Source organism: Lepidothrix coronata, unplaced genomic scaffold (assembly GCF_001604755.1).
Source record: "Lepidothrix coronata isolate B3197 unplaced genomic scaffold, Lepidothrix_coronata-1.0 Scaffold103, whole genome shotgun sequence".
NCBI lineage: Eukaryota > Metazoa > Chordata > Aves > Passeriformes > Pipridae > Lepidothrix > Lepidothrix coronata.
Genome location: NW_016690283.1, coordinates 2,543,443 through 2,568,026, shown reverse-complemented (window position 1 = coordinate 2,568,026; position 24,584 = coordinate 2,543,443). Strand labels below are relative to the sequence as shown.

The 24,584-nt window shown below is 40.9% G+C and overlaps 2 protein-coding genes across 5 annotated transcripts in view; one reads left to right on the top strand and one right to left on the bottom strand.

Annotated features, from left to right (window-relative positions):
* Positions 1–4,720, bottom strand: part of DIRC2 (disrupted in renal carcinoma 2) — a 68,959-nt gene extending 64,239 nt beyond the window's left edge. Inside the window, exon 1 of the mRNA XM_017823544.1 lies at positions 4,387–4,720. Coding sequence (XP_017679033.1) covers positions 4,387–4,720 — 334 coding nt within the window. The remainder of the gene's footprint in view (positions 1–4,386) is intronic.
* A 402-nt stretch (positions 4,721–5,122) lies between these two features.
* Positions 5,123–24,584, top strand: part of HSPBAP1 (HSPB1 associated protein 1) — a 37,015-nt gene continuing 17,553 nt past the window's right edge. For 2 of the 4 annotated variants that reach the window (XM_017823581.1, XM_017823579.1), the window contains exons 1-3: positions 5,123–5,223; positions 16,715–16,900; positions 22,471–22,655. In XM_017823581.1, the coding sequence (XP_017679070.1) occupies positions 5,187–5,223; positions 16,715–16,900; positions 22,471–22,655 (408 nt within the window). In that variant the 5' untranslated portion in view covers positions 5,123–5,186. Of the gene's footprint in view, positions 5,224–9,527; positions 9,559–16,714; positions 16,901–19,367; positions 19,422–22,470; positions 22,656–24,584 lie in introns of those variants that run through there. The other 2 variants (XM_017823580.1, XM_017823582.1) reach the window with 2 other exon arrangements.

Here is a 24,584-nt window from a genome sequence, read left to right as displayed (position 1 = left end):
AACAGTTATTAAAACATTTTTATACTAGTAAGGTCCAATTAAATACCTGTACTCAATATTCATGACTATTTGGTCAGACTGCATTAAAATTCCCAGGTGAAAGAGATAAGAACTGTCAAATGTCTCAGAAAAGGAAACTGAGAAGCATGATCTAACAGACAGCAAAGAAATCAAGAGTTTGATATTCAGGAAAGGAATAACTTCATACAAGTAAAAACTTCCACGGTTTATACAGACAAGACAATCTTGATTAAAAAACAGAATTTGATTATTTAAGTTTTCTCTCTACTTTATAATGTAATCACTAGAATAACAATGTTATATAAATTTAATTTCAGCAAAATAAAATTACTAAGATTGTCTACGCAACTCATGTAAGCATATATAATTTTATAAAAAAGGACCAAAAGACTGTGTTCACTGTATTCCAACAATTATTGAAAAATATCACCATTCTATTCAATTTGTTTAATGGCAATTATTGTAAAGTGTTTCATTCTTCATTGCCTCTTTTTGCTTATATGAGAACATAATAAAGACTGACATGTACTGCTTCTAGGTCTCACCTTGTAACTAGGAGCTTAATAAAACCCTCTTGGTGAACCAGATCCAGGGAAAGATGTAAGCTTCGAGTTAGATATATAAACATCCTAACAGTTCTGTGTGCTTGTATTTACAGTTCTCAGGAAATGAAACACTTGAGGCACAAAATGTACATAAACACTCAAGCATCATGTGACAAATGTAGCTAATTTTAATCATGTAAACAACAAGGGTCCATCCGATATCACACTGAAGTAATTTCCCATTTAATTTCAGTCATATTGAAACTCTAAAGGTAATTAGAATTTAAACCAGGACTCTCTAATTCTATTGATGAAGAAAATGCACCAAATAACAAGACATGTAGATCCATGGCACACTCCATCTTTTAACTTTTCTTCACTAAGAAAAAAAACAACCAAGACAACATCTGTAATTCTACCTATGGAAAAGGGTTTTCAAACCCACCCAAAATGGCACATACTCAAAAATGACACATGCAAACACAATTCCTGAGTTTCAACATGCACCCATCTCAGAACAGGACTAAGAAATGTGACAGATGCCACTGCTGTCCCTAATACTGCACCCAGCCAAGGAGCATGGAAAGCTGCCTGAGGATGTCTGAGGAAGCTGGGAGGCAGGGACAGAACTCACTCCCCAAAGAACTTCCAGCTGTGACATGTGAGCCTCACTATGCATCTGAAAACGAGTGTATTTTTGGGAATGACAAGAGCTCTGCAAAAATACAAAGTAGCTTCAATTTACACACCTTACAGAGACACGAGCTAAATCCAGGCTTCCTCCAGTGTCACAAAGACCCTTTAAAATACTGTCAACACCCATCAAAAAACGTCTATTCCTTCTACGTCTGTTCAGACCTTCAAGTAAGGTTATTTTTTTTCGCAATTACAGCCATCTGAAGACCATCACTACCTTCCTGATGAAAATTTACCCTAAATTTCATAAAGAACATAATATCTCTATAGATCCACAGGAACATGGGCTTAAGTCAACCAAGACAGTTTGTCATGCTACTTCGGGCACCAAGACCTATTCTGGGTCATCAGAGTCCTTGGGCAATGTGTACAATTGCCAGTAGCATCTTCTGCAGAAATTCCACAGGGAGACAGAAGTGATACCATCTATACACCTTTCCCAGCCCATGTATTTCTCCGATTCTCCAACTCCATTGCCTGTGTCAGCTGCAAACAGACCTCCACAAAGAATCCAGGAGATACTCTCAGAAGGCCAGGAGGGAAAAGGTCAAAAAGGCCAAGAAACTTTTTGAGGTTAGAAAACTAAACACTGCTGTCCTCTCTTCTCAGAGGACCCCACACTTCTCTGAGAAGCTGTGATGGAACTGAATCACAGAGCCCAAGAAATGCTTCTTGTAAGTACAACTATTAACATGCCTATTCCTGAATATTTAATCTTGCAATTTCTAATTAGTTAAAAGGTTAAAAAAAAAAGTGACCAAACCCTTACAAGCACTGCCAAAATAGGAAGCAGGTGCACAAATTTTTTTGTGCGCCTGCACAAAAATGGATATAGATTTATGTTTTGAACCATGTGCTGCAACAAACAACTAAAACCCAAAAAGACAAATACTTTTGGACTTGTTGTGAAGCATCATAACAAAAATCAGACTTAAGTGACAGCAGGCAGCTACTTACCAGTTAGATTTACCTCTGACTGTGAAGTATAGGACTATCTAACAGCTAAATCTCCTCTCAGATTCTGACATGCCTCATCTACAGTGTCATATTTCTGATACATGCCAGGTTTTACATGTTGACACTTCACAAATACATTTTTTCCTGACAGCTCCCTTACTAGCCAACTCCAATGACAGATGACTGAAGCCACAGAGAAAATGGTGTAGCTTCCCTATATTCATGGTACAGAGAGTAAATCTGGTGTAACAACATGTGAAATACTGCCCTTGCAAGGTCTGACTCAACCAACTTTACAGCTTCAAAGTAGCAGAGTCAAGCTCCTTCTGGTACACCACAGAGCAGGTAACTCAACACAATGTGCCTCCAGTAGAGGTGTGCCCCATGGGAGAGCTGGGCTCAGTAGCTCTCATCTTTGCTCCTGAGAAACAAAGTGGCAGGACTCCACCATCGCTTCCAAAGTGAACAGCACCACATTCTCTGTGGGAATCATCCACACTCAGAAAACAGCATAAAAGAAACAGAAGAAAACAATCAGAGCCCTCACAAAATCTGCTGCTGTGCAAAGAACTTGCTCTAGAGCCCATATGTACTCCTTATGCACACAGCCAATGCTTTATTCAGGTTACCAAACGAAATTCTCCTGACAAGGAAAGCAATAAAGCAAGACCAAAGGGGTAGGTCATATCTGTACCTTCAACGAACATGGAGATTAAAAAAAAGGTAGGAAAAACACCCAAGCAATCAGGTAAGGAAATGAGAAAAACACCTGTATATGTATCCTCACTAAAAAAGCTACATGTGAAACCAAGAAATCCAGCAACTACATAAGTAATCACATTACAAAACAACAAAACACTAATGTTCCTTCTTCAGTGAGTTACTTCAAAACTCTTTCAGTATTATTTTGCATTGCTCAGGACCAACTTCATAGAAGATGTAGAAATAAAAATACAGACTCAATTCTATAAGCATAGGTTCACATTTAGCTTTATTTCCTTCATACCATGACCAGAGTCAGTCTTCACTGTACAAACCAAAGATAATTAACGATACTGTTATACATCAATCTAGACAGATATTGCTGACTTAAGTCTAAATGGCTTGAAAGAAGACTGGCTGTACAGCCACCATGGACTCATTTGGAAAATATATTTTCAGCTCAGTAAATTTTATTCCCACAATGCCTCTTTGGATTTAGGAACTGCAATTACAATTTCGAGACACAGTCCTTCTCAAACACAACTTTCCTCCCCAGCTTTCACTTTCCCCTCTTCCCTTCCCTTCCCACAGTCAAGCTATTAACTCTTAAATAAATGGAATAAGCACTTGGCTCCTATCTCCTGTTTAAAGGTCTGTTTAAATGGGAATTAAAATAAATTGCTTCTGTGGATTTAGGCCCAAAAGCTCAAATCAGCAAACAGAGGTACTTGACCTCTCTGGAGCAGTCCCAGGAGCAACCACAGACAAACCACGCAGGCCCTGGAGAAGTTCTCCAGAAACAAACACCATTTTCAAAAGTTTGCTACCAGAATGCAAATTAGGGAACTGTCCCCTGTGCTCGCCTTCCAAAACTCCAAAGTGCAACTTCTGGTTTGCGTTCCCTGTCTTTGCGTCTTCCTAGCGCAGTGAAAAGCAAACCACAGACTTCGTGTCCAGCCTGCTTTTGAAAACGAAGTACTTCTTTAAGATGCAATGGCCGCCCTGAGCAGTGACATTATTTGACCCGAACATCTAGGTGTGTTTGTTTCAAAGCTGGGCACCAGAAATCACGACCATCTCCAGGTCAAGCAGCCGCACGCACGGCAATGCCAGGCTGGCACACATCTCCAGACCCACACCTCAGCTGCGACGACAGATGCCCTAATTCCGCTTAGCTTTAGGAACAGCTTAAGTATCTTCCTTGTGAATGGACTTTGATGTGCCTTCGTTTGGACAGCGTGCTGGAAGCAGCACTCATGATGCCTTTTGATTATTAATCATCCCTTTTTAAGGCCGAGGCCACCGGCCCCGAGCGTCCCCGCTGTGGCGGCGCCCCCTCCCCCGGCCCCAGGACCGCGGTGTCGGGGGGACACGGACACGCCGTCCCCGCCTGGCCCGGGGGAAGCCGCAGGAGCGGGGCGGGGAGTCCCGACCCCCCGGCCCCGCCGCCCCCGGTCCCGCTCACCCTTCTTGTCCATGAGCCACATGAAGAAGAAGCAGGGCGCGAAGCCGATGGGCCCCCAGAAGACGAGTAGGGCGATGTCCCAGCCGCTGAAGCCGAAGGCCAGGCGGGCCGAGTTCTGGATGGGGCCCCAGGTGTTCCACACCAGGCCCTGCGCGAAGCCCAGCAGCGAGAACAGCAGCAGCACCAGCCACCGCCGCCCGTACACGCGGCCCGACAGCGGCGGCAGCCGCCCCGCCGGGCCCCCCGCCGGCCCCCGCGCCTGCGGCCGCGCCTGCGGCGGTGGCGGCGGCAGGAGGGGCCGCCGCTCCTCCGCGGTGCTCCAGCCCAAGCCCATCTGCGGGGGCGCTGCCGGGGGCCCGCGAGGGAGCAGGGGACGGGGCCGGGCACAGGGACACCCACACCTCGGCCCCCGAGCGCGGCAGCGCTGCCCCGGCCCGGCACAGCCGCATGCGCGGTCGGGGAGGGCCGGCGGCCGCCTCCTTCCTCCGCCGGCGAGGGGAGGAGGGAAGCGGCGGCGGCGAGAGTCGGGTCCGCCGCCCGCGGGGAGAGAGCCGCGCCGGCGGGCAGCGGGGGCGTGCGGGGCGGGGAGGCCACTGGGCCGTCACCCCGCGGGGAGAGGGGTCTGGGGCAGGAGGGGGCGACTCCCGAGAGCCGCTCTCGGGTGTCACCGGCGGGGCCGCGGAGCTCCGGCCGTCACGCCGCCGCCCGGCTCCGCCCCGCCGCCGCTGCCGGGCCGCGCTGCCCCTTCCGCCGCCCAAGGCCGTGCCGAGCGGAGCCCCCGCAGTAAGAGCTGCAGGAGCATGGCCGGGGCGGAGAGCGGCCGTCCCCCTGCGCCGGGTAGGTGCCCCCCGGGCCCCCGCCCCGGCCCGGGCCCCAGCGCGGGGAGGCTCCGGGTCCGGCCCTGCGGGCACGGGGAGCAGGAGGCGGCGGCGGCGGCTGTAGCGGGGCCCGCTGTGCCTCCCCCGCCGCTCCTCCTCCCACACGTCCCGCTCAGCTGAACCTGCGTGGGTACCTGCGTGCAGGGAAATACCGCAGCGGGGAGTCTGTGCTTTTAAAGGGAGAAGGAAAGCGTGTTGAGTTGAGGTGGTTACAAATCAGCCATGGGCCGAACTGGGGGGAATAAACAGTAGGGTTCAGGTAAAACCTGCACTGAAATCCACTGTGAAATAATTCAGGTGAATATACCATCATGTGAGGGAGACTGTGCTTATTAGAAACTATTATAATTTAAAAAGAGTGAAGTATATATTATTTCGGTTAGGTTGTGTGAGAATTTATCTGTATATCAGCCATCTGCATTTGTCGTAAAATTAATGGCTCGTATGCTGCACAGTGCTTCATCTTCCCTTAAAAAAAAAATGGGTATTTCAGTGTGGCTTGCTTAGGCATTCTGTCACAAAGTCTGGAAGTTGGCTTGATAAATGCCTGCGTGTTTAACTGGGGAGAGCTGAACAGTGGGGTCCCCACGGGCTGGTTTTAGATCCAGTGTCAGTAGTCTTGATGTGCTGGGCAGCACAAAGCTGAATTTCACGTGGTGCTCGTCCCACAGTTTTGCAGCCAAACCCACAGACTCACGTGAAATTCTTCATGAAACATACGACATTGCATTTTGTTTAGTTCACACAGCTCTGTTTGCTAGACTGAAGGTGCAAAAAGGAAGTGTATGCTGACTGAAATCAGCAGAACTATGATGAGAAAGCAAATTATATTTTGTTTAGAAAAGTTCAGGAAATTCCCCAGGAAAAATAAGATTCATGCACATTTAAATAATGAGGGGACATGCAGAAAATAAACTAAAATTTTAGTTTGCTGTTTACAGCTGTAGTGACAAAAGTACAGTAAAAATACAGGATGAGATTCAGATTTCATCATGACTGATGGATATTCTGGTAGTGCTTTGGGGCTCCAACTAAGATTAATTCCCTGTTTTACTAAGTCTTTTTCATACATTACCACCTCAGCATAGTTTAGCCTATGCCAAAGTGTTTTTTCAATTAAGAAGGGCTATGTTACTACTATAGTTTAAGTGATTTGGTGGCATTCAGCCAAAGTGCTGTTATTTGCAGAAGTAAACTAAAGTGAAAAAGTATTTCTTTCTTTGAACGTTTTTCAATTAACCGTAGTAGTCATGGAGGTTTCATGTTTCTAGTGGCAGGAAACCCATCCAAAAATAAAGCAAATGGGGCTTTGCAGTGTCCTTTTAACTGCAAAAATTGCTTGTGCCTCTCACTATCTGCACAGTCAAAGGAAAACTTGAATATAAGCAGGATAATTCTTTGATAAATTATCTTACGATGGGTTTAAAGATATTTCGACTCTTGCATGGGTCAGCAAGAAAGAAAAAATTCTGAAAAACAGCAGCAAACTAAAGGGGCTCTCAAAATAGGCTAAAAAAATCTAGGTATATTTATTATTGACTTAATCATGGTTAAAATCATTTATTTTGATTGCTTGATTTGAAATTGCTCCATCTTTTCCTAGCTTCACAACCCATATGCGCATCTTTCAGTCATGGCCTGACCTTTTCTATTCCAGCTATTTAATTAACACAGTGTAATATTCTGTGTGAATTATTCTTGTTTGCAGGATATGGTACCGTTTAAATTTGTTAATGCAAAGGAGCAGTGCATTGTTGATAAACTGTTGGAAACCAAATTAGCTTTATCTTGCAGCTAGCTGATTGCATTATTTCACTCGTGGGTATAATAATTCTCTAAATATGCTAATTTCACTCTTTTCTCCGTGTGGTGACATTTTTACTGTTCTCGTTACTGACATTTGTAATATTTGGGGTGGGGAAATTTTTCTTGCTTTAACCTCATTATAATGTAGCTAAAGAAATTTGAATATTATCAGATGAAATGCACATATAGTCAGGGTAGCGGAAAGGTTATTTTGTGTCCTGGCCCATAACTTTCATGTCTGTAGCAGGACTTGCATGGACTTAATGGCACCTAGATCCAAAACTGTGAAGCAGATGCCCATCCAGGTACCAACTGCCCAACCACGATAGCATACCCATTGGTAGGTGCCTCCATTTCTAATCTAAAACCTCTCAAGGTGGCTGCATGTCCATATTCATGCCTGTCTGCCTGTGTCTGGCCTAAAACATTATGGTATTCATCTTAGGAGGAGTTGGTGGCCTGAAGCTCTGATAGACTAGTGGTGACAGACAAAAATTATGTGCTGAAGCTGTTACTGCTGCCAAATGCTCATCCCATCCCTGAGGCAGGCCTGGCTGATCCACTGCAGAGTTGGCACCTATAGTGTGCCAATTTAAGCTTTAAGCCTTAAGAATATAAACTGAGGCTTTGACAGGTTTGTTATAAACTTGAGGCATTTGGAGAGTCCAGTTCAGCTAAAACATATCTATCATGTCATGGCTGAGCTAGGCAGTCCAGGAGAGGATCCTCCCTATGGAGCAACCAACCTCCAATTCCTAGTGCCTTAGGAAGTCACGTTTGCTCTCTCCAGTTACCGTGCTTTTGACAGATTTATTCTCCATGTGACTTTTCAGAGATACCTGATGAACTTCAGCTTCCCCTGGGTTCTCATGCCTCTCTCCCAAAAACTAATATCATGTGTACAATCTTGTCATTTTTGTGTCAACTCATACCTTGCACTGTGACAAGCAACAAGTGACTCTATATCCTATGAAGTCTAGGAGCATTTTGGCACAAAATGGGCAGAACCTGAAATTAATTCAAAGATTCAAAAGTGGCATCTAGCCAATTCTGAATATTCCTTCCAGCATCTAAAAAAAGGCCCATTTTTCAGAGATTTCCCTCAATTTCTAGATTTCTGCTGGAGTTGTGACAATGCAGTTTCAGAGCTGCCATAAGCAGCACTAGTGTAGCAGGGAGCTGTAATGAGTGTGTTCTGTACACACTGTCTTGAACAACACCTCTGAAGGTGAGCCTGTGAGGTGTGAGTAAATCCCATTCTTCCCTCAAGTTTTGACATCCCTTCTAGTTGCTCAGGAGCAGGTTGTTTAAAATCTGCTCTGTCTTGGGCTTGGTTTGGGCACCTTCCAGTCTGTGTATTCAGTAACTTTCAGCATCTTTTCTTGCCATTCTTTTTTATTGAGAAGTAGGTAGACTCTGGCTCTAATGTCATACAACAATTTACTTGTACTTCAGGAGAAAGATGGTTTTACAGTGTTTCCTTTTCCTTTTTTGTAGTATCAACAGGAAAAGAAAATATGGACACAACATCAGCTTATGGAAGCTGAACAGTTTTATTATTAAATTCAAACACCAATGTTTTCCAGTGGGGAATTCATTTATAACTTTTGACTGCAGGTTGTGTGTATCCCCATTGCAAAGTCACCATTGTAGTGGAGGTTTGCAGTGAGACAGAGCCCATTCCAGGGTGCTTTAGGGAGATGCACTCCCTTTTTTTGTGGAATCTACCTTTGTGGTTGGCAATGAAAGATATGTCACCAGATTTCCTGTAGACCACACTGCAGGCTCTTTACTGTGGTTCTCAAAAGGAATATGCAAAAGTCACACCTGACTTGGGCTTTGAGCATATTTAAAGCATTTTGTACTCCATTTATGCTTGTTCTGCCATTCATCACCTGCTTAACAATGAACATGTAGGTGATGATTGTACCTTCTTTGAGGGGGCAGTGGAAGCTGCATGATGTCTTTCATCCAAGCTCATTTTGATGACTACTTCCCTCCCTCACTTAGACAGCCTTCAGGCTCCATGTCTGGGGTATTTTAGGGAGATGTTTTAGGGAGGTTATATTGGAGCTCCAACCTCGTCAGACCACCGCCCCCATGTTCTTTCATTTTATTCAGAGCCAACATGTGCAAGTGACTGCAGACAACATCAATGGAGTATTTAACCTCCCAAAACTGTGTTAGGGAAATTCAGTTTCAAAGACTAATGGTTTCATCTCTTCCTGAAACCCTGAGAATTATGGAAATGAACTGAGTCGCATGAGAATGTTAGGTTTCAATTGGAAATACAGGGTGAAAATCTCCACCTGTCTCCTTGGGCTAGGACTGCCTCAGCGCAGCTCTCATTGTCTGTGATGCCAGCAAGAACAGATAGTCATAGTGCTCTGGTACTGGTCTGTCTGTTGTGTCTCTGATGAGTGTGTTTCTCATTTCTGATCAGGCTGCGCCATTGTTCTCCTGTTGTCATTCATGGAATCAGCAAGGGGTAACTTAATTACTGCTCTGCTGTAATTAACGATGTAGACATTAGAGAGTTTGTTTCTGTTGGTCTGGCCAGTCACGCTTAGCTCATAGGTATGGTATGAGCTCTGCAAATGAGTCTTCTGAAGACCTGATTGTCTGGGTGGGTGTTTGGGACTGAGGACATAAAGCTCATAAAATGTTGTTTGCTTTTTTGAAAATACTACACTGTCATGTAATTCTGTATAGAAAGAAAAGGCTAAATGTATTATTTCTGTATCTTTTCTGAAGAGGGGCATGATTTAAGTTTAAATTATTCTAGGCTTTGTGATCACAGACACAATGAAATTCTTGGGAGTAGATACAGTAGCATGAGATTTTGGGTATAAGTATTTTAAAAAAGAGCGATGGTGAGGTAGTTTAGATGTTTGGTATAAAAGTGCAGCTTTAACCTTTTGTAGTTTTATTATTTTGCTAATGTTCAGGGAGTTCTCTTAAATTTCCATGTACCATATGCTTTTGCTGATTGGACATAGAAGACATTATTGCTTCTAATACTGGTATTAAATCAGACATTGATTGGCAGTGATGTTAATGTTTAAAAAGAAAAGAAAATATTGAAAGTCCTCTACTGAAAGGAGTTTTCCAGGTATACTACTAGGTTGAAAAATACTGAGTTTTGGTAAATTTTGCATATTTCAAGAAGCTTCCAAGATTCAAAGCAGCACCACTGTCATAAGTTCTTATAAAATTAAAGGTCACCGTCATTCTCCAGAAGTGCAGGTGCAGCTGATTAGAACAGGAGTTCATAGAGATCTGAGTGGGGACTTGGGCCTGTAGTCCTTGATCTTTTCTGATATTTAGCTCTTGATGTTTATAGATGGTGAAACTTTTCAGGCAGTTGTTATTTGAAAAAGAAAAGAAAGAAAATCTCTGAAGGGAAGATGGTAAATATATGTTGACCTCACTAGCAGCAGTTTGTTGTATTATGAAGTTGTGAAAGATAAGCTGTGTAACAGGGCTGTGCTATTTCAATAAATGCAGTTTCTTTTATGTGTAATATTTATATTAAAAAAATCCTAACACTAATGAATGTTAAGGTTGAAAATTAAAAAAGCTTGGTAGTTTACATTTTTGTGTGCTGTTTTAGGTCAAGTGTATCCTTGACGTTATGTCAAAACAAGATTTTAGTCTTTGTGTGAACCCCAGGGTTCAAAACATACACTGTTAACAGCTTTTCACAGGCAAAATTCATATGGCTGCATGAGAACCTTTATAAAAAGAAATAGCAACTGGGAACAAAGGTTAAACTCACTTCTGCTTATTTTACCCGTGATGAAAGAAATGGAATGATGTAAACAATGGAATAATAGCCATGCTTTTTGTTTAATGTTCCCATAATAATGGCAGTTGCTGAACCTAATACCCTTATTGTGCATGTTGGTTACTGTACATTTCAGAAACTGTTCTTGAGGTTCATGTGGTGGGTCTCTTTCACTTCAATAATTTATGTAATTCAAAAATAGCTAGTATAATTTCATTGTGACAATTAATTACACCTCTAATTGACTCAGTCATTAATCATAATTTGTATTCTGTGTGGTACAATAGCTAACAAAGTCACTTATACTACCATTATAACCCCTTTGTGGATCAAATTCAAAAGGTTCAGTTGTATTAATGACTGTTTATTACAATGTTTTGTAGAAAAAAAGCCCTATATTTTTAGAATACTATTGACTATTTACTACAGTGGCTTATGGGGAAACAGTGTACTTTAGAAAATTTAGATTCTTTTGTTGTTGCCATTTTTAAGTTCTCCTCAGTCAAGTTTGCAGGACAAAACAACAAGAAAATCACAAATGGTTACAGTTTCTGACAGTGAATTTTGTACAGTGCATTCATCTATTTAAGAGTAGGGCTTTTGTGTTTATTACTGACAAAGAATAGAAAAAGAAATAGAAATAAACCTTACACTGTGAACAAATACTTTTTTTTTCTTAGAAATGCACACATTAACTCCCTGACATGCCAGTTCCCTTAACTTCAATCATAATGTTACATTAGTATTAATTTTTGTATTAGGTTTTCCATTTATTCAGAAATGTTGTCAGAAAGTGTCAGAAATCAGTGCCAGTGGGGTACTGGGAGGAAATGGCTTTGCCACTAAATTTCCTCAGCAGCAGGTGGGTCTAATTTACACCCTGCAGACAGACAGAAAGGTGGAATTGTGGTAGCCTAGCATAGGGAAAAACAGGGAAGTCTGCCCTTTTATTTCCTGGTGGAAGGTTTTGGTCAAAGACCATAGTCTTTTCCTCCAAGCATTTCTTCTGCTAGAGGAGACCAGTGGAGCTGAGATCATTCAACATTAAGTTCATTAGCTGAAAACCAACATGACTGCTTTCTAAGCATGCACTACAGGATGGAAGGAGTACAGACAACAGGCAAAAGCTGGCCAGGGGTTCAGGAAGAGCCTTCTAGGAAGAGCCTGTGAGGATTTAGGGGGAAAATTTCGTAAAGGTATGCTTGAGATGACACACTGTCATTTAGAATGGGGGCGGGAAGTCCCTCCCAGTGGTGTATTCTGGATTCAACCCCTTACTCTACCCTAAGGAGTCTGGCAGCAATTTCCTTTGCTTTATCGGAAGGACAGTTTGAGGTTTGAGGGCATAGCCCACACTCTTATCTTCATGTCTTGAGTCACTTAGACTTACTGTAAGAAAAACTGTAAGATGCTCAACCCTGCCACAGGAGGACTGTAAGATGCTCAACCCTGCCACAGGAGGACTGGAATGTGAGTCCAAATTCCTGGTTTGGCCTCTTTCTTTTCTTTTGATGCCCTCCTTCCACAGTGAGGAGAGGAAGGAAGGGTGTGTTGACTGCAGGCTACCAGACTAAGCTTCAGGTACCAGTTTTACAAGTGCAGACTGGTCTGTCCTGAGAGTCTCCATGAACTTCTGCCTCTCCTTCAGTAACCAAAATATTTATGCAAATCTAGGTTAGCTGCCTGCTGGCTGTGTGTGTTTGCAGTATTAACATTCCCAGAGTCAAAACTAATAGTAACAGCAGTAACTGGTCAGGAAGTAATACCTAGATGTTTGTGCAGCCTATCCTGAAAACTACATGTGTGTATTTAGAGACATTTCTGTTTGCCCAGAGTAGGCTGATTATAGTGCATAGTGTTGTAATCACATGCAGATTATTAAAAGTTGTTTTTTAATGTGCAGAGGCAATGTAGTGTGAAACCATTAAGTCTGACCTCCAAACCAAGTCATTTCTTGAGCTACCTGGCTACTTTGTATTAATGTATTCAAAATGCCAATTTTTAAATTTTTTTAAATTTTTTTTAAGAAGTAAGAATAAGGAAGCATACAGATTTGCAAGAAAAACAATTTAGTGATGCTTGTACCAGATACATTTACCAGGATTTCCTTGTACTCCCTCTTTTAGAAAATAATTTTAATACCTCTCAAATCTCATATTTAAGCAGCAGGGTGTTTTGGCAGAAGCCAACTGCCATGCACTAATAAACTCTTCTAATTTGCTAAATTATTTTAACAGAGTGACAGTACATTTAGCTTTTTAATGACAGTGCATTTAACTTCTGAACAACTTTGATCAAGTCCACTTTTAGACAGACTGCCTGCTGTGCTAAATTCTTTATTCCCAAACCCCCATTCAGTTATTCAGAAAAACTGTTAATCAGAAACATTAAATTATTTTTTCTCTTAGGAGCACAAAGTCTACTGGAGAGTACTTGGCCAATTCATCGCTGTTCTTTTACCTGCCCTCAATGCTAAGTCTCGATGAGTCTTCATGTTTGACAGTACTTCATGTAAAGATGACTGGAGAGCTTTGTTTTTTTAATTGGTAGATCCGTATTTTGCAATGTGTTCCCTTTCTAAAGAACACCTATGTTTTTGGCCAATTATATAAGCTGTCACAGTTACAAAACCTGAGCTAAAACTTGGTTCATTTTTTCAGTTCCTGGTTGGATTCTGTACATGCCTTGTATAAAGTCAAAACATGAGACAAATTATTCCTGCTTCCTTTTGTGCTGTGAAGCCACACCATTTGTGGAGCCTGATAGAAAGAGCTAATTTAAAGTATTCCTTTTCTCTTGTGGATCAGAGTACAACTGAGAAAATGAAGACTCCCACAGAGCTTTTCTTTTGAAAGGGAATATGCATTTCAATTCTTTCTGGCTACCCAATCTCCCCTAGGAATTTCATATTTAAAGCCCAAGATGTGCAATGGATATTTTGCTTCTTTGCAACACATTTTATTTATACACATTTTTACTTGTACGCATCTGTGTCCAAACTGTATGCGCTTATATATAAGCTATACAACCTCAGGTTTTGCTTGGGAATCAGTTACCATCCATCTCAGGCTAGGAAATACTGAGAAGCAAGAGCCCAACCTTTAAGGTCTTTGTGAAACTATAATAACAATAACTAAGGAAAAGATCATTTTAAGTTATAATTCTGCTAATATCTCTTCAAGGTCTTCTGTATTCAGATACATCTTTTAATTACTTCTTAACTTACTCCTGCAGCATATAATTCCATTAGAAATCTCTGTTGGTCATAAGCAGAGTTCTTCAAATTATCGTAATGCCTATTTGATGTAGTATATGATATTTACCTTTTATCATGTCTCTTTTCTCTAGCAGGCACTTAGATATGCATGGCAAATATTATAGGGAAAGAATTATGTTTAACTAACTCTGTTCTCACCAAGGAATACATAAAACTGAATCAAGACGCTTACAGATTCTTCACACAGATTTAGGAAGAATCCCCATTTGTCTTTGCAAAAACCCGTGATGTACATTTATTTAAGTCTTTAAATTTTGTAAAACATTTCAAACTTCACGGTGGGTTATATGATATGTATTGTATGTGATTATCTATATCAGGAGAAGATACTTACTTATTTAGCAACAATTTTAGTACTGTTTGAAGACAGGAATGATTAGCATCTTACTAAGACAGACTGTCCTCTTTCATTCTTTCTAAATTTTATAGGGAAATAGGTTTACAACTGAAGAAAGGGTGGTGACATGACAAACATTCAGTAGAGGAGAGGCTATTTAGCCTAATTTTTTTGTTGTTTGGCATTGAAATCCCAGTAGCTGGAGCTCTGACCTGCCCACTGTGTATGCACTGTGGTTAAAACCACATCTTGCAAAAGCACAATACGCATGTGGAAATCCAATTAGAAAGCCACATGGAATCAACAGTTGGCTTCAAAGAGCCTTTCTGTCTATTCCAGTAAAATTTCAGCTTTTGTGGCACAACCCAATCGTTGAGTGAAATTACAGGATAAACCTGAAGCTTTTGTAATAAGTCAGCTTTACAGTATCCTCCAAAAAAGTGTCACCAGTTTCTTGCATTTATTTGGATTTACATTCTCTAAAATAATTAAATGTACTGCCCTTAAAGCAAAAAATTGAGTCGTCAAAAAGACAGCTGTGCAGTGATAAACATGACCTAAGCAGGAATAATTTCATTTTATGAGTTGGGAAATCTGAAAGGTAGGTAAGGCCAGCCAGCTCCCACATGGTGAAAGCCACCTCTGTACAATATTATAATTGCACTGGTGAAAGACAGAAGAAGTTTTATAAATCCTTTAGTAGTGTTCAGATCTGGACTGAATCTTGCCTTAGATCTTGAGCAGAATCACTGTAAAGAAACATGCTGAGCTTTAACCTCTTACCGTGCCTCCTGCCAGCTCCTGGTAGCTGCACCAGCACGTGCCCTTGTGTCTGCAGATGGTCTCTCTGCCTTCTCTGGACTTGCTCCCTCAGGTATACTAACCTATTCCTTGGAAAGCCCCAGAGTCCCCTCCCGGGGGCAGGGAAGACCATATGGTGAGACATACGGTCCCCGTGAGGCCTCCTTATGTCCTGGTTGTGCAAGTTGCTGGAGCGCGAGACTGAAGGCCAAGTGTCAGAGACATCTCTGTGTCACAGCAACACCATCCTGTCAAGTGTTGCTCTGCGTATGAGAGGAACTGTGGAAAACAAACCAAAATCCAAACTACCTCCTGTCATCACCCTTAAGAAAGAAACCATTAAAAAATTTCCCTGTGTGGGACTGGCTGCTTCTCCGTTACCTGTCCCACACATGGGGAGGAGCAACAGGCAAAATTAGCACCCAGCAGTAAAGGAAATTTTCTTGTTCTGTATTTATTTAACTAATTGTGCGTGCCAGAACGTAATTTGACCCCTAAATGGAGTGATTGGATTGAATTGGTTTGTTTATTTGAAGTAAGCTGCTAGAAGTCATAGGGAGCCATACGTATCAACTCAGTGTGTTAAATCTTAGGTATTTTACAGATACAGATTCTGGATGAGTTAACTTCAATAGAGGTTAAAATAATGAATGGATTTTTTTATGATCTGAAGCTGTAGTCCACCTCCTCATCTCTATGGAACTGTTATGTTATTCCATTTAAAATAAACAGATTTTCCTTCTCAATATGTCCCTAAAGAAAAGTTGTTCTGTAAGTGCTGAGTTTATTCAAGGTTGCCAGCATTTCACCTTGACAGTTTCAGTGGGGCATATAAATCTCTAACAGCAAAGGAGTAAATGGAGATCTTGGGTTAGTTTAGTTCTTGGATCGGCACAATTTCCTTTTTGTAAGTTTTCTGTCAATGAAATTTTAAAACACTTTAAAAATACCTGCTGGTTTGGTTACGCTACTCTTCCTTGGTTTAAATCAAATGCACAGGAAGCTGGTTTGCTATCTCTGAAAATGCACTACACTTTGGAAAGAATCCCATGCAGAAAGAATAACTCATAAAATTTATGTTCTCTAAACTCTGGACATTATTTGCAAGGTTGTTTTATTGTTAGCCTAATTCTAAACAGTTTGGCTACAGTGGTGCTTTATTGTCTAAGGTACAAGTGAAAATTTTAAGCACGTGCCTATTTTTATTTTTTGCTTCACATTCCGTGTGCTAATACACTGCTTTTAAGCTTTAGTGTAAGAATGTTCTTTCAATGTTTGCAGTATAAAGTTGACTTTAAAAAAATCTACGAATGTAATAAATCAATCATAAACAAAGGAGGTGTTAGTTCTTAACGTTTCCTGCGCTGTGGGAGATGGTAGGTAACACTTCATGTGTCATAAATCATACATCTCTGCAGCTGTTTTTTTTTTTCTTTCCATAGGTGAAGGTGTCAAACCATTTACTCCTGAGAAAGCCCAGGAAATTGTGATGTCTCTACAGCAACCTGCAGTCTTCTGTAACATGGTTGGTGACTGGCCAGCCCTGCACTGGAATGTGAAATACCTTTCTGTGATGTTGGATGGAAAGACAATCCAGTTTAGGCTAGGACTGAAGACGGTGGATTTAGGTGAGAATGAGGTGGACAGGCCTTAATGTCACAACTCTCTTTTTTAGGTTATGCAATTGTTTGCCTTTCCATTGCCACTGTTCACTCTCTAGTGTGTTGCTTTTCACTGCAGGCTGTTTTTAGGACATGGAATTTGGCCAGCAGTGAAACTCTCCTTTCTCTTTCTCATGTGTTTATTCTTAGTAGGAAGTCTGGTGGGTAACACTAACACATAAGAATCAAGCATCTCAGTTTTCCTTTGTAGTGTGGTATTTTTGGTCCAGTCTTACCCATGATTAGATTGTTCACATGAGCTGAGCTTTCATATCCACAAACATAACTGTGTTAAAGAATTAGCCAAATAGCTAGTCTACCTTGGGATTTTTATCTGTAAAATTATGATAATTTGCACCTTCCTCCTGAGGCTTTATAAGACTGTGGTGATTTTCAGTACTTTAGTGTCCTGTGATGAAAGATGCTGTAGAAGTATAAGGTGTTGAGAAAATTATTTGACTCCAGTACAGTAACTTCACCAGTAACCCCCCAGATTCACTAGACATCTAGGAACATGCCATGAGAGAAAGACAATTTTTGCACTTGATTTTAAATACTACAACTTTTTCTGTCTGTAGCCCTACAATAGTGTGTCATAATGTGTCCATGGACAGACAGAGTTTCAAACCAGGGAGGGAAGATACTAGAAATGTGTTCCAAGGTGACAATCTGCTAGCCACTTGAAAGGTTTTGCATTGCTTTATTTGTGTCCTGTACATTCTTTGCCCTCGCAACTGCATGCCAAAATACATTTTGCCATGCACTTTCTCCCTTTGGCCTATAAAGCATACTGGCTCCCTTTAGAATTTTTTTTCTCCTTAGGCCAGAAAAATCCAGTTTTTAAAAAATGTTCTATCTAAGTCATGGTGTTTTAGACCTCACCTAGCTATTCTTTATATAGTCTTCTAACCTTCTTCAGTTGGACTACCTCTTTCTTGGAATGTAGAGTCTGCACAAAGACTCCAGATGAGGGTCTGGCAGTTCCAGTGAAAGTAATAGGATTACATCACATTATCTTGCTTAACAACACTGTGTGAAATTTGCTTTCTTCACAGCATCATGACCATGTTATTGCATGTTCAATTTTTGCAAGAGAAGTGGGTGGTGAAACAGAAGTGTTAGAGGGAAAATGCCTGGCATGTTAGGATTTCAAATCATTTTATGGGCATGGATTGATGATTCCTGTGCCATTCCTGGGAAAACAGATGTTATTTATTCGCTTTCTACAGTTGGGATAACTGAGGTGTAGAATTAATACATTGGTACACATCTTCATGGCAATATCTCTGTGGTTCAGTGAGGTACCAACCAGTTCTTGCACTACACGTGGAAGGCATCCCATTGCTGATAGGGAAGGTGTCACGTATATACATATATGACATTTTCTTTGATACCTTGTTAATATGTCAGTTGTAACACACAAGGCCTACCAGGTAAAAGCATAATTTTGGTCCTACTCTCCATTAATTAGTAGGCACTCTTTGAGAGCCAAATGGGTATGCCAGCTGGGAAAGTTTCTGATGGGATTGATAGAGTGTTATGTGGCTAAGTCACGGATTGATGCTAAGTAAATAAGAGGCATCACTTAACAATAACTTGTAGTCACTAGGGATATAGTGTGGATTGAAATTGGCATTTATATCTTGAAGCATCTATCTGCATTTTTCTTTTTCCTAAAGGCATCAATCCCTATGCAGCAATGACTTTGTCTCCAGGAATCTCCATTATATGCTAATGTGAGCTAGAATTGTCTTCAAGAAGATGGGTACAGCCTTCGGGGGTTATATTGTAGCTGAATGAGACCTGTGATGCTATAAAAAATTTGCATTGTAAGGATATATTAGTGAAGCCATTATCCAAGCCATCTCAAAGTCTGAAATAATGCAATACATTTCATGTGCCACTGTCATTTGGAAGATGGTTGATCTCACTCTTGAATGCTTAACACTATTTTTTAATGAGGGCCTCTCTTTCTTATCATTCTTCATGCTAACTTTCCTAGATGAAACAGTAGCAGTCATGTGGTTAGGGAGAACAACAGAAAAATACAAATAAAATCATATTGATCTCTTTCTGAATATTCCTTCCATGTTTACAATAGATTTATTCCCTTAAGACTAGATGGGACCACTCCTGCCACTGTGTTGGAAACAGGAAAAAAAAAGCCATTCTCCTAACATGTAGGTACATTTTGGTGTCACTCTGGAATGGTTCCTTCACAGTTTCTGAGGTTATTTGAGCTATGAGGTTCATCTGGAAGAACCAAAATTACTTGAAACCTCTTACTATAGCGATTTCTCATCTTTCCTTAGTTCCACATCTGCAGCCTGGATGGGATTCCCAAACTGAATATTCCTTAATATAAAAAAGTGAGAATTGCAAATGGGGCAACTGGATGGGAGTTGTGTGGATTTTGTATTTGCCTTTTTTGCAGGTTTTTAATTTCTTAAGGCTTGTGAATGTGGAAGGCACATTTGAAACATGGAAGGTATGGGAGCTAGCAGTATTATTTGTGTGAATTATTTGTACCTACCTAAGTTTGTGCGTTTGATAGTATTCTGTCTGATTACACAGGTTAAACAGTATGTGTCTATAAGAGGGGGAAAAAAATACAATCAGAGCATTAAGCATTGACAGAGATAAGATACCTCCAGAGAGAATACCAGCATTCATTACAACAACAATGAAGGCGCTATTAATCAGGAAATCCCTATCCATCTAGTTCCAGCCACGCTAAAAGATTTGTTTTTCTCATGTGGGATAAAGGGTGGGCAAAAGCTGCAGAAGTCTAGTTTCTGACAGAGGAAATGCAGCATTATAGCCCATCTATCTGATGGCTACCTGGAGCACATCAGCAAGTACAAAGTAAGAAGAAAGCTTACACAGAACTGATTTCTGTGTGCGGCCATTTCTTATTTTGACCATTTTCTGTGGTTGTAGAGTAAAATGAATAAACAATGAGTTTACTGTGGAGAAGCTGGAGAGAACAAGAAGTTGTCATGCTGATCAGTTTATGAGTCACAAGATCTCTGGAGGAAATTTCTGTTATTGATGCTGGATAGAGCTGATGCTGTCAGATATGCAGCTGGTTAGAAAAGGGCTGCAAGTTGATCATCTGCCCAAGAGGTTTTATCACTAAGGATGGCAGAAGAACTCAGGCCCCTGAGGTTTGATATAGGGGGGATGTAAAGGTGGTTGTAGACTCAGTAGCTGAATAGGAGGCTGAAAATACAGTACAAATGCTGCACAGTGATTAAATGTTGCATAAAGCTGAGATTTGAGGTGGTTATTGGAGTTGGATGTGGATGGCCAGTTTTTTTGTTTGTGAGTATGCCTGTGCTTTGTTATAGTATGAAATGGCTATTTCTTGCTTGGATTATTTGTTTAAATAATTGTAATTCCCCAGCAGCTGTGAATAGATGTTTGGTTTTCTTTAAAGAAATGGAGGAGATATTTCACTTGCATTCTTACTGGAGTTTTAGGTATTTTCTCAGGCTATTATGCTTTTTTCCCCCTACATTTGCCTTAGTATACATCGCAAACGCTCTTCCTGAGAAAAACAGGAGTTGGTGTCTGTCAGGTCCAGACCTTAACTAAGGAGGGGAACTGCTTCTTGAGAAACCATTTTTTCCCTCTCTTTCTCCCTGTGTTTCAATCTGTTGCATTAAGTGGGAGACAGGAGGACTGTTATGCCTTCAGATACCATGACATCAGACAGAACTGGCAGCCTACTTTAGACTTGCATGGCTAAATCTGCAATTTGTCAATTACAAAACACCTTCAGCTTTTAGTCATTAAGTATTAGCAAAATGGTTAATAATGTTCTTGCTTTTAGTTGCTCATTGCTAACATTTTCACCCTTGTTGCAGCCTACAAGCTCATCTAAGCAATCTTTAGATTGCCTGAATATGTTTTTTATTATTATTTATTTTTCCATAAGCACGCACACCTTGATACTGAACAAGTTATAAATCAAAGCAAGAACCCTGTCCCAAGGAGATTGTATCCTACAAGACAGTCTTGCATTTCATAGTTGGATTTTTTTTTAATGAACCTCAGAGTGAAAGAGACTGTGAGGTAGAAAGAGCATGTTTCTTGCCTTTAAAACATTTGCTCCTGAGTTATCTTGGAAAATAGGCAGTGTCCTAAGCACTCTTTGTTCTCATAAAAGTAATACAGCTACAGAGCCACCTTCAAGTAGTGCTTGTGTCTTTTATCTAATTTTTCCCTCAGACCATCTCTTAGTAAAATGATGTGCATTGCATTAATAACTGGGTATCAGGAGAGGGACTGCAACACAGACACAGGATCAGATATAGAGGTTTTTGGTTATTGCAGGTAATTTATATGACTTGTATGCAGCCCTTAGGTAGGGAGCCTTTCTACTGCACAGACCCAGGTTATGGGTTGCTGAATAAGCGAGGCTTATCTGACACTTTTAGTTAATGATTTGATAGTGTGGGGAAGGAAACCACTACCTAGGCTACTACAATGGAAAATAGCAAAATAATAGTGATAAAGGTTTATAAAAGCTGTTTTCCTGCCCAAAGGGAATAAGAACAAATGTATGATACTCTATGGGAATTGCTGTGGTAACAAAATGAAACTGGTAAAGAACGAAGAGCTGCTGCTGCTGCACAATAGTGAAAGGATCCCATTTCTGTGCAGCTCTGTGCAAGTTACACAAGGTTAAATTGCAGCTCTGTCATTGTCATTCATGCAGGCTGCAGTAATTTTTCCCCAGTAGTAGTTATAGTAAAGTAATATTTTTTTTAACATTGGATGTCTCTTTGAAGCTGGCACGATTAGTGGCTGTGGGAAATGAGGATCTTTGATTAAGTGCAATTAAAGTATACTGTGATGTGGGTTATCTTGTAGAACTTCCAAGTGACCTGACCTTGAGCTGTAAGGCTGTATCAGTCAGCCTGACCAAAGCATGATGGGAGCAAAACACTGCTGGTAAATACTTTTTGTGTCTGCCAAGAACACTGCAATATGCTTTTGTCAGTCCCAAATGAAAAATAAGGGCACACAGCATTTTAGATGGATCATTGGCAGCACGTGTGTGGTTCCATAATTTACTTTCTATACTTACCATGCTGGTTTGGTTATTGCTTTAGGGAAAGGGTGAGATGAACATGTCCATCTGCATAAATCCATGGAGACAAAATAAAGAGTACACAAATAGTTTGCAGCTCCCACTTAGGAAGGGAGATGAAGCGAAGTTGTTTAGGGAACTTGGGCGTATTATTGAGTTACTGTGCTGAAGAACAACAGTAACTATTGGTGTGCTTTTGTCTCACAGCAAGTTCAAGGTAACAGTCATTCACTTAAACCTTAATGAAAAAGCAATAGTCTCAGACTTTAATTTTGAGTTAGGTGATGAGAACCATTTTATTGACCATAGTCAAACCACCTAGTCCCTCTTCATCTCTCATGTTGCATTTAACCAGAGCTGAGAGACAAACTGTGTATTATTTTTACTGCTTCTGTACTCAATGCCCATGTAATATTGGGCTTTCCTTTTGTTGCTCTAGTTCCCCAGTTTGAAACCAGGTGTAGCTACGTGGAGGCTACACTTGAAGAGTTCTTGGCTTGGAGCTGTGGGCAGCCTTCTTGTCTCTCTGGACCATTCAGTTGTTACGATTCCTCGAAATACTGGGCTTACGCTGACTACAAATACATTGCCAGGATATTTGAAGACAAGCCAGAAATCTTCCAGGTAAACCATTAATATTATCTCTTCTGAGTTTAACCATTGCAAATTGTCTGGTGTAGTTTCTGAAACCTCTACTGCTATCCCCGCTCTGCTCCTTTGGCCGTTTATTTTAAAATTTTGAAATAAAAGCTTTTGGCTGGCAGGCTAGTGGAGAACTAGTACCAAGTGGCAGCCATCTACAATTCTGTATCTCCTTATAAGTTTAAAAGCAACACCCCAAGTGACAAAACCAGCTACCAGATTGGCAGTACTCTCCTTCCCATTTAGCCCAGCACCATTTTGTGACTGAGCAGGCTTGGGGAGCACCCAGTCGTGTGTGTGATCTCGGCAAATGAACACCACCTCTGCACCTCTGCTGAAGGTAGGAACATGAAGTAGGAAAAGAGAGTAGAGAGGAAAGGCAGCTGGCAGGCCTGGCATATTGCAAACTTGAGACCCTGCTGCTGCCCCAGATCCACCTGGTACCTGAATGGTGCCCGAATTAACAGCTTCACTCAGGAGAGAGGATTTGATGGCATGTGTTTGCTTGTAGCAACAGGGCTGTAACATGGTTTTGCTCCATGTTTTGGCTTGTGGCTCATTTTCTCAAGTAGCACAGTTCCTTTCCTTAATGTATTTAGACTAACTGTTTGTGAGGAGGAGTCTGAGTCTGCAGCATTATTATACCTCTATTTTCTGTGAAGACAGTAAAATACATGGAAGTACGTAATCTATGGTAATTACCGAATGCAGGACACCTACCTGGGGTATTTTATTTTCTCTGTGTCTATCTGCAATTTCTATGTATTGGTTCATCTACATTCCTGCTACTTCTCCTTGCAAATTGTAAGCAGGCAAAATTAAGGATAGCTATACAAAAGGTGTACATTTTCAAAAGATACAAGAAAAGAGTAGTAAATGAAGCCTTATTAATTTCTATACTTTGAAAGATTTAAATGGAATCTGTACTTCCCTGCAAAAACTGTATCACTGGGATGTCAGAGAGTACAAACTGTTAGGCACCTTCAAATTAATTATTTTGTCAGCATTTCCCATACTCCTTATATGTATTTTATTCTTTTATACCATTAAAATTGGTATTTATCAGTGATCAGCCTTTTTTCAGACTATCTCCCATTGTTCTGTGGTTTGAACACAGAGATCATCTTGCCTTTCTTTCTTCCTGCCCTTCCTAAGCACACTGAAACACAGTCAGGATCACATAAACTTGGGCTGTATGACTGATACTGGTTCATGTTTCTTGAACTAAGTCGAGAGCTTCAGGGATGTTTCAGGCTTCCCCAGATCTTTGCATGACTTCCTCTTTCTGTGGTCCTGTCTTGGTCTTCTCTTTTTAAACTGCCTCGACAGACAGCATTTTCCTGTGTTTTAGGGCACAAGATAATAGCAGCTCAGAAGGCCTCAACAGCCTGCTGCTTCATTTGGTCATTAAAAACACACTTGAAGAAAACAATAACTTTCCTACCTCCTTCTTCCCCTTGCCCCCATTCAAGAATAAAGTTAAGGCTCCAGGAACTGCATTTCTGTGCGGGTGTCATACCACAACCTGATCCCCTGACCTATAACAAGCAACAGATTGTACTGCAGTTTTAGAATAGATACACGTAATGGTTATGCCGTGGATTTTTTGAAAAGCAGAATCTGGGAAGGAAAAAAATCAACGGTGTTATGGAAGCAAATATGGTGTGTGTCATCTGTCATTTTCACAGGCATGGGAGTGAAATGCATCCATCAGTTCCAGACTCATATGGCTTTTGAAACACTGCTACGCAATTTATACCAGCCAAAAGAGTTCTTTGTAGAAATTCTCTTCCATTCTTGTGTGAATTTGATGATAACTGCTTTTTTTCTTTCTAGATTTTATTTAGATTTACGTAAGGTGATTTGAAGGGGAAAAGAAGGCCAACTGCACTGTTATTTATAGTGATTAAT